General features: G+C 46.3%; 1 protein-coding gene across 1 annotated transcript; it reads left to right on the top strand.

Annotated features, from left to right (window-relative positions):
* The first annotated feature begins 4,801 nt into the window (after positions 1–4,801).
* On the top strand, positions 4,802–5,896 carry LOC124684424 (BTB/POZ and MATH domain-containing protein 1-like). The gene has a single exon (XM_047218740.1). The coding sequence runs from the start codon at positions 4,802–4,804 to the stop codon at positions 5,894–5,896; it is 1,095 nt and encodes a 364-aa protein (XP_047074696.1).
* The last annotated feature ends 4,255 nt before the right edge of the window (positions 5,897–10,151 follow it).

Raw genomic sequence — 10,151 nt, 5'->3', positions numbered from 1 at the left:
GCATGATGAATGACGCCATACCTACCACCATCGGCGTCGTCGGCATGATCGGTCAAGTCGTCCCTACCGTTGGTGGCACGGCTGACCTAGACGGACATGAACGCAACCCAAGCTGGTGTAACTTGTACATGTGTTTTTTGAAGTAATTTATTTTTTAAGCGGACGCATGCAAAAAATAGAGGGGCTTCGTGGTACAAGATTCGTATATATAACAGTTTTTATCACGCTGGAAGCTACCCGCATACTTAGGCTGGGCGTATGCCACTCTCGGTTGGGATGACTGCGCGGCCGAGAAAAAAATAAGACAAAGCTAAAACGCGTGGAAAGAAGCTACTAACACGCGGACGTTGGCGCGCTTGAGTGACGACCAATTTTCTTGCTCGGATCGGTCGGCCGACTATAAGTGTTTCCCTTTTCTAAATGAGCCAAAACCACTCGAGCCTTACAAAGTTCCAAATAATGGGGATACTACAATTTCTGTTCCGTTATGGGGCACTTGCGACGGGGCACTGTGTAGTCTACCGGAGTGCCCCCTCTTTTTAGACGTCGGATCTAAATCGTGCGGCTCTACTCCGTTTCCACTAGCGTCGAAAACGTGGCCGGCTTCATCTCGTCGAATTAATTAGTCTTGTGCTGTCCTCACCGTATTCATATCCCCCGCACTCACTTCCCCTTGTCCGCATCACTTTCGTGTCCTTCGTCACCCCATCGATTGGAGCCTCGCCGAATCCAGTCGTCGACGACGAGAGGTACTGCCGAGAACTTCACTGTGTTGTGTGTCGGTGTGCTTAGGTCCCTCTCTTCCTGAACTCGTCGTTCATCGTTCTCAGAGTTTTGTCGCCGTGTTTTTGGTGAGTGCGGATTTGATTTTCGTGTCGATCTCACTCGAATCGGCTCGTCTTAGTCCAGCGACGGTGTGTAGTTGTCGTTGAAGATTGTCGGGAGGGTCAGGCGCGTCGAATCGTGGTGTTGTCGTTCCTGGATATGGCTCGTCGTCGGTGAGTAGCGCTTTGTTGTCGGTGCCGATTTCACGCGATTCGGCTCGTCCTAGTCCGACTACTGTCTGGAGTAGTCGTTGAAGATCGTCGGGAGGGTCAGGCGTGGCGAATCGAGGTGTTGTCGTTTCTGGAGGTGGGTCACCGTCGGTGACTAGCGCTCGGGTTTGTTCTCGGTGCGGATTTCACCCGATTCGGCTCATCCTAGTCCGTCGAGTAGCCTGAAGTAGTCGTTGAATAGGGTTTGGTGGTCAGGCGCGGCGAATCGTGGTGTCGTCGATCCCTCATTCGAGGATGTGTGTTCTGCTCGTAGCATTTGCTGCTCGTTCGAGGATGTGTGAATCTGCATGTATTTTCCCTCTTTTGTTACATGTACTAGATCCCATACTCATCATCTATAATGTATTTTTTGCTCATACTTTGTTGTCTTTTGCTCATCCTGCACAAAGTGTGTTTCATTTTGTAGTTTCGGGGGTTTTATTACATATGTAATATGCAGACCTGAATTTCCCCATGTAAATTTTTTCACGGTACTTACATGTTCTTCCTCAAAGATATTTAGCAGTATTTTTTTTACATCTGTAATATGCATAGATGAATTTTCCCATGTAATTTTTTACACAGTACTTACATATTCTTCCTCAAAGACATTTAGTAGTATTTTTTTTTACATCTGTAACATGCAGACCTGAATTTCCCATGTAATGTTTTTCACAGTACTTACATCTTCCTCAAAGACATTTAGTAGTATTTTTTTTACACCTGTAATATGCAGATCTGAATTTCCCCATGTAATTTTTTTTCTCAGTACTTACATGTTCTTCCTCAAAGACATTTAGCAGTCTTTCTGTAATATGCAGACCTGAATCTCCCCATGTAAATTTCAGTTGAATGAATTTTTACATTCAATTAAATGAATTTGATTGTAGTTTCTTTTCTAGGTTGTTGATTTCTAGATTTTGTTATGTTGGTGATCTAGTGCTTAATTTCCTGTATCAAATCTGTGAAATCAGATAATGTTACACATCCTCATGTATAATTCATATTCAGGTGATGTTACTATTTTCTCATGTATAATGTTTTTTTTCGCATGTATTTTAGCGTGTTTCATTTTGTAGTTTCTGGAGTTTTCTTACATCTGTAATATGCACACCTAAATTTTCCCATGTAAATTTTTCACAGTAATTACATGTTCTTTCTCAAAGAAATTTAGCATTATTTTTTTACATCTATAATATGCCGACCTAAATTTCCGCATGTAATTTTATTCACGGTACTTACATATTCTTCCTCAAAGACATTTAGCAGTATTTTTTTACATCTGTAATATGCAAACCTGAATTTCCCCATGTAATTTTTTTTCACAGTACTTACATGTTCTCCTTCAAAGACATTTAGCAGTAATTTTTTTTACATCTGTAATATGCAAATCTGAATTTTCCCATGTAATTTTTCACAGTAATTACATGTTGTTCCACAAAGACATTTAGCGGTATTTTATTTACATCTGTAATATACAGACCTGAATTTCCCTATGCAAATTTCAGTTGAATGAATTTTTACATTCAGTTAAATGAATTTGATTGTAGTTTCTGTTCTTGGTTGTTGATTTATAGATTTTGTTATGTTGGCTGTACTATTTTCGATGATTTAGTGCTTAATTTCCTTTATATGCATGTATCAAATCTGTGAAATCAGATAATGTTACACATCCTCATGTATAATTCATATTCAGGTGATGTTACTATTTTCTCATGTATAATTTTTTTCGCAGGTATTTTCTAGTTGTCATTGATGTCATATCTGAATTTCTTTTCAAAATGATCCCACTTACATCTTTGGTAAGAACATCTTTCCATGTAATCTGAGCTGAATATTTTCTTATGATTTTATCTGCTAAAAGATGTAACATCGTGTGTAATGTATATATAATATTCTTTTATGCCCTAATATTTTTTTTTTGGTTTTTTTCAGAAGAAGTCAAAGACTCCGAAGAGCAAAAAGAAGAACATCTATTCAAAATTCAGAAAGATGAAACATAGGCTACAGTATAAATCCTCCATAGGAAGAAGTGCTGAATGAGAAACCGTTGCGTAGTGTGCCTCCACTGGAAGGTGTGATGCCACTTGTATCGGAGGCACCAGCAAGAGATGATGGAGATGAAGGTGACACGAAGGTGCTCCACTGGAAATGTAAATAATAATGCTGACAAGAAAGAGGATGCTGAGAAGAAAGAGAAGATATTATTAATTTCACACGTTTATTTTTGATCTTTTTGTATTCCTTTGTGTGTTTAGTAAACATGATGACAGACATGTTCTATTTATTCTTTTGTAACAACAGTAGGTTCTCTAGAATTTTTTTTCTACATCCACGTTGCTATTTTTTACATCCTCAATTAGAATCGCAAATACTAGAATATTTTTTGAGATGTAATTTTATGTAGCTAAACTCTAATTTCTTACATTCCAATATTTGTTCTGAATTTGAGGAATCAAAGGAGAAGATGGTAGATGCATTTACTTTTTTATTTATGTGAATTTATACATAATCAAGAGCTCGCTTTTTCCCGTCATGAACTCGAACTCTCCACGGAGTTGAGGAATGAGAATGCATTCTCTGCATTTGGCGTGGACCTGGACGGTAGTAGGAGACGAAATATGACTTTCTATTTTTAGACCACCGGATGTTAGACTCGTTTATTTCCTAATTTGGGTGGAGTATCCTGGTAGACTAACCGGTGCTATAGCACTGCGTAGCATTGTCCTTTCTTATCCCTCTCTTTCTCGCCACCTCCACCCGCTCCCCTGACACCGTCCCTACCATGCCGCCGAGCTCCACTAGACAGGGTAGGTCTGGCTCGTCGCGGTCGGGTGCGCCTCGCGGACAGTGGGAGGCTAATCGATCCACCTCAACGACAGCGGGGTGCCAATGGATCTGCTTCACCGTCCCTAGGATGCCAGTATGCCACATTGCCACCAGTGCTTCTCATTATCTCCTCCGGCGGCGCTAGAACACGGCTTCTGCTCCAGTCGCGTGGTCCCTCGGTGATCATGCATAAAATAAGGGAGGAGGGCAAGAACTGGATCTTTGCCGGTGCAAAGGGTCTTGGGGAACTTTTAGGCTGATCGTTCTCGGTGGTGTTCCTTAGGGGGGGTTTGGTCCCCCCCCCCCCCCCGTGTTCTCCCCATGTTTTCTTCTCCTATATTAATATAAGGCAAAAGCTTTTTTTGCCCGATTCAAAAAAAAAGAAGACGGGTGAGCCCTTCCTTTGCCTTTTTTTCTTCGCAGGCCTTGTTCGTCGCTTTGTGAAACGTGCTTATACGTGTTCGGCCCCCACGCAAAAACGTTTGATTTCACGCCAAGAGAAAGCTTCCCTTGTTAGCAATAGTAATCACTGTCGACGTCGGTATGGCATCTGCGTGCTGGACTGCTGGTGTGTGTGTTCCTGGTCGAGTAGAGCTACTAGTTGTACTGTGAACCGGATTAGTACATCGACTCGTGTTGGGTGTGTCATCTGGGCGTGTATTAATACACGGAGCCAGCTCTTGTAAACCTACCAGATCGTGAAGGAACAAAGAAATCGATCTGTTTTCTTGCGCGCGCTGCATACGTACGTTGAGTGCTAGCTGAATCAATCCCCGGCCGCTTGGGGGCTTAGCAGATTTGCAATTTGCAATACGTGTGTATCTAGGCGGATCGGTAATCGATCCTGTTTGTGCGTCTCTCCGGAGCTCATCGTCACGTCGCCGGAAGGTATTGGGGCTGGGCCAACATCCCTTTGCGTCCACTGCCCAGCCTCGGTCATGGCAAGTGCCTGCACGAACCTCACCGGTGCTACGCGCTTGGTGCGACTGCTCAGGATCGAAGGCTTCAGTGCGACCGGGAGCATGGACGGCGCCGGCGGCCAATTCATGACATCTAGATGGAACGTCGGCGGCCACGACTGGGGAGTCCGTATCTATCCTGCAGCCAAGGGGGCCTCTTCCACTGGCAGTTTCTGGGTAGTATTGCAGCTTGTCAATAATAGCCCCATGGGTGCGATGGAATGCAGGGCGAGCTTAGCCTGTCGTGTCATAGATCCGACTGCGGAGCTTAAGCCATCACGAGAAAAGATCGTGGCGGGCAACAACTTTGGCTATAACCAAGAGAACAGATACTTGATTCTCATGAGCAGAGATGAAGTGGCCTCATCGGGTTATCTCAAGGATGATACTCTCACTCTGCAATGTACCATCACAGTTCTCAACGTTTTACCCGTACCAACTATCCGAGCTGAAGAAGTACCAACAACAAACCCAGATGAAGAAGAAGCGACCGCCATGCTGCTACCCAGCAACCTGCACCAGCACCTCGGCGAACTCCTGCAGAGTGAGGCCGGAGCGGATGTCACGTTTCTCGTGTGCGGCGAGTCCTTTGCTGCGCACAAGAACATACTTGCCGCAAGGTCCCCTGTGTTTAAGGCCGAGTTCTTTGGAGGCATGAAGGAGGAATGCTCGCGACAAGTGGAGATCAAGGACATGGAGGCGGCAACGTTCAGGGCCATGTTGCACTTCATCTACACGGACACGGTGCCCGAACTCGATCAGCCGCTGGAGCTGGCGGTCATGATGGCTCAGCATCTCCTTGCAGGCGCTGACAGGTACGGGCTGGACAGGCTCAAGCTGATTTGTGAGATAAAGCTCGCCAATGGCATCACCGTTGACACAGCAGCTACGACGCTGGCCTTGGCCGAGCAGCACAACTTTTCGCAGCTCAAGGCCAAGTGTGTTGAGTTCATCATCAGCACTCCTGCAGTCCTTGATGCCGTATTGGAGACTGAGGGGTATGAGCATCTCGCGGCAAGCTGCCCTTCGGTCCTGGCTAACCTGCTCAAGTCTGCCCGTGCGAGAAAGAACTGATGCATAGCTAGGTGCTGGAGTCCCATTTTTTTTCTTTTCATGTATGTATTTGTGGTTATCATGCGTCCCATCCTACCAACGAATTGAAGCTAAGCTAGCTTAGTTTCTTCTGTAGCATTCCCTCCGTTCCAAATTAATTGACACAAATTTATCTAAATTCACATGTATCTAGGCGCGTTTTAGTGTGTAGATATACAAATTTAGATAAATACGCGTTAATTTGGAATGGAGGGAGTAGTAACTTGTGTTCTCTGACTTGTGCTATGTAATGTGTTTTAATAACCCCTTTAGTGTGATGTAATCTAGAGCTAAAATGGTTCCAATTAGGTATGTCTCCTCGTATGCTTATCAATGGCACAAGGTGGTACATGGGTAGGCAAGAACCTTCTTTTTCAGTGATGTTAAGAGTCAAGGATGACTCAAGAGTGTGCCGGTAATGTTTCTCAACTCCAGCCACAAAACCGTGGTATCTGTTTCAGTTCCTATACTGGGAGTTATTATGAATCCCTTAACATCATTTCTGGTAATAACAACTTGATATTGTTAGACGCAAAGAAAGATGATCATCACTTGATTAGTATGTATCTCTTCCGCTTGATACAGATTGTTAACCTATGGTACGTATGCACTTTACGGAATGCGGAAATTGATTCGCTCCATGATCTGTGCTGATAGACCTGTAAGGTCAAGGAAAGAGCAGCATACCAGATGTGCAAAGAACTGACAATCTTGAGGAACTCGCGGATAAGCTCTAGCAGAGCCTCTACATGTTTTCTGATACATATATATGTATTCTGAGACTATGGATCCATGATGAAAGTCGGAAGAAGAGAAGTACATGAAGGCCGGAGGGGAGGACTAGCTAAGGGAGGTTCAAGTCTTCGCGCTGTTGAGGGACTTGCTTGGTGTTCCGGGCCTCACAACAGCGGTATGATAGTGGGGGCGACAACATATGTGAAGTTCAGAGTCCTACCTTTCAGGGTGAAATCCCAAGGTCTGGCCTTAACTGGTTGTGCCTGGCAATGACCTTGTTGGAGGCATTGTTTTGAGAGTGGGGACTATCTTCAGGGTGAAAACCTAAGATCGTTGATCGGGCGACGACGGTGTTAGAGCACTGTTCCCTTCTTGGAGGCGTCGTTTTTGGAGAGTCTGTACTTCAGGTGTTGTCTTGGCGGTGGATGTATTGTTGTTGTTAGGCCCGAGATACTGTAGCGGGACTTTTATTTCTTAGTTTTCTTTTCCTTTTTTTGGCTGTGTGCATCCGTAGTGCCATTAGGGTGGTGCGTTGTTGCAGAGGCTGGGTGTAATTGATATCTTTTTGATATTAATATATTCCCTTTATCGAAAAAAATGTATTCTGAGACTGTTGACCATTTGTTCTTTAGGTGTGCTGTGGCCAAATACTCGTGGAGTGTGATCATATGTTCTTGTCTATCTAGTATTCCTGTAGATTTTAATGACATTGGTAGATGGGTTTGGAATTTTGCTCTTATTTAGACGTTGTGGAAGACTCGAAGCGCTGCAGTTTTTTATAAGATTTTTCTGCAAGATCCTTGCAGTATATTATGTACAAGCTGTCATACCGGTTGTCTCACTGGACTTGTTTGCTGAAAGCAAGCATGCGCCAGCCTCAAGTTATCGTAGCACAACTGTCTGAGGGCTGCTCCGGTGCTCTCCTAAATGAAGTTGAAGGGCCATAAATGATTTTTTTTGTGTTGGATCCGTCGAAACTCATATCCAGCCCATGTATACATATCTATATTAATACGTTATGTGTATGTCTCGTAAAAAAAAAAACACATGAGCAAGATCTTTATAGGACCTTTTTATTTTGGTACACACACGTGACCGTAGATACGTATAAAAACGAGGTACAACATAACGCGGACCATACGGACCTGTATAGGGATGTACGGACGGTGGACCTACACTTAAATAATGATGGTGTTCCGCTTACCACTACGGCAGAACTGGGCGTTGCCGTGCAGGCAAAACGCACGGCAAAGGGAAAAATCTGCTCGGCAACGCCTTTGCCGTGCGGCCGTGCACGGCAAAGATTGCACGGCAACGACCCGCCCGGCAAAGATGCCTTTGCCGTGTGTCGCGGGCAAATCGCACGGCAACGCCTTTGCCGAGCGACGCAGCTTTGCTGTGCGCTGTGGAAGCTTTGCCGTGCGCGTTTCTTTGCCGTGCGCCCGTCGCCTTTGCCATGAGGATCGTTGCCGTGTGCTTTACCTGCCCGCACGGCAAAGAGGTTTACAAAATTAAAAAAAAATGACGCCGCTCGCCGTGCTGCGGATGTCGAGCATGGCGTAGTGGCTGGCTAGCTCCCGCCACCAGGAAGTTGTCGTGTCCGCTCCCCTCGCCCACGCCAGGTCACCGCCGCCGCGCGTGCTCGCACACGCCAGGTCGCCGCCGCGCGCCCGCCCATGCCCGCTGGCCGCCGCGTGCTTGCCCACGCCTACTGGCCGCCGCGTGCTTGCCCACGCCCGCTCGCCGCGGCGACGCTCGAGGATGGCCGGAACAGAGAGGAGGCGGCGACGCCCGAGGATGGTCGCCACGTAGCTCCGGCGCCGCCGTACTCAACTCCTGCACCATCTCTGGGAGGAGTCGGGGATGAGAAGCTCGGAGAAGAGCTCGGCGCGCTCCGACCAGCCGACCGCCGTCGCCGCCACAAGAACCGGAGTCGAGCGCCACCGTGGGCCGGGGACGAGCGCCGCCGTGGGCCGGGGACGAGCGCCGCAGTGGGCCGGGGACGAGCGCCGCCGTGCACCGGAGATCGAAGCTGGCCGACGAGGCCGTGCTCCAGGACGCCGGCGCGCGAAGGGCTCTCAGTACTCCCGCGTGTGTGGTGATAGCTAGGAGATAAAGTGTGTGGTGAGAGATAAAGGGTGTGTGGTTGGCCTGGCGTGGGTATAATGGGTGGGACCAATGATATGGTTGGTGTGGGTCTGGTGATACGTGGGGTAAACCACGTCAGCAATCCCCATGCATATTTTTCAATACTTTGCCGTGCGTGAGGTTGGTGCTCACGGCAAAGCCCTGCACTGCCGTGTGATCCCTTTGCCCTGTGCCTTTTTGACTTTTGCCGTGGTTTTATTCTTTGCCGTGTGCCGAATTATGTCTTTACCGTGTCAACCTTCTTTGCCGTGCGTCGTCAGTAGTTTTACCGTGCAATGTTCTTTGCCGTGCGCCCCATTTTGCTGATACACGACAAAGAAATCTTTGCCGTGCACAGTCGCATGGCAAAGGCGCGTCGCACGGCAACGACTTTTTTTCCCGTAGTGTACGAATAGGTACGAGAAGATCTCCACTGTTGTTTTTGCCACCTAGAATTTTTCTATGGGGGGAGCACTGAAGCAGAAGTGCAACTGTCTAGAGTTGCCTATGAAACGGTTAGTGCTCGCAATGGCTGGTCGCCTGCGAGAAAAAGGATTGGACCTAGATTGCGAAGTTGCATGACGACAGCAAGATGATGGCAAAAAGGAGTGTCATAGATATCTTCGAGGTTGCTGGATAATGAAGAAAAGTGCTTCGCATCAGACTTTTCCCTATTCTGTAATGAAAAATGTTCACTGTAGTGGTTAAAGTCCTGGGTTGGTTGCTTGCTGATAGTTTGTAGAGGCTTTAGTGAAGGCCTGGGTGAACGGTGACTGCCTCGGCAGAACAATGTGAATCCTATTTTATCAGTTTCAGTGAATGAAATCCGGAGCTGTGGGCTCCACAATCCAAGAAAAAAACATATGTTCTCTGAAGCTTGGAAAATGGTGAAGAAAGCCGAGACATTCATATCCATGTGGATGGTCCTTCGTGCTTTTGGCAGCCAAGGTCAACTTGTGGAACATGAAATTCTATGAAGGAAGCTACTTGTTTCTTGGACCGAAGAAGGAAGCTGGCATAGACTATTGATTACTTGAAGGCTGAATGCCTGATCGGTGTAGCTGCTGTGCTAACCGCACCTTATACTGAGGAAGAGGTTCAGAAGGCAGTTTTCCAAATGGAATGCAATAAAGCACCGGGTCCTGATGGTTTCCCAGCTGAGTTTTATCAAACTTTCTGGGATACGATTAAATCGGACCTTCTAGATTTGTTCAGTGACCTACACTCTGGACAGCTAGAATTATTTCGTCTAAATTTTGGTGAAGTAATCTTGTTACCGAAAGTTAATGAGGCAGAAAGGATTCAACAATATAGACCTATCTGCCTATTAAATGTAAGTTTCAAGATTTTCACGAAAGTGGCAACCATTAGACTT

Source organism: Lolium rigidum, chromosome 1 (assembly GCF_022539505.1).
Source record: "Lolium rigidum isolate FL_2022 chromosome 1, APGP_CSIRO_Lrig_0.1, whole genome shotgun sequence".
NCBI classification, from domain to species: Eukaryota; Viridiplantae; Streptophyta; class Magnoliopsida; order Poales; family Poaceae; genus Lolium; species Lolium rigidum.
Note: the sequence above shows the minus strand (reverse complement) of the source record. Positions and strands in the feature narration are given on the sequence as shown.

What these genes read in the sequence shown, in the direction of transcription:
- LOC124684424 (XM_047218740.1), top strand. Translation starts at nt 4,802, where the DNA reads ATGGCAAGTGCCTGCACGAACCTCACCGGTGCTACGCGCTTGGTGCGA.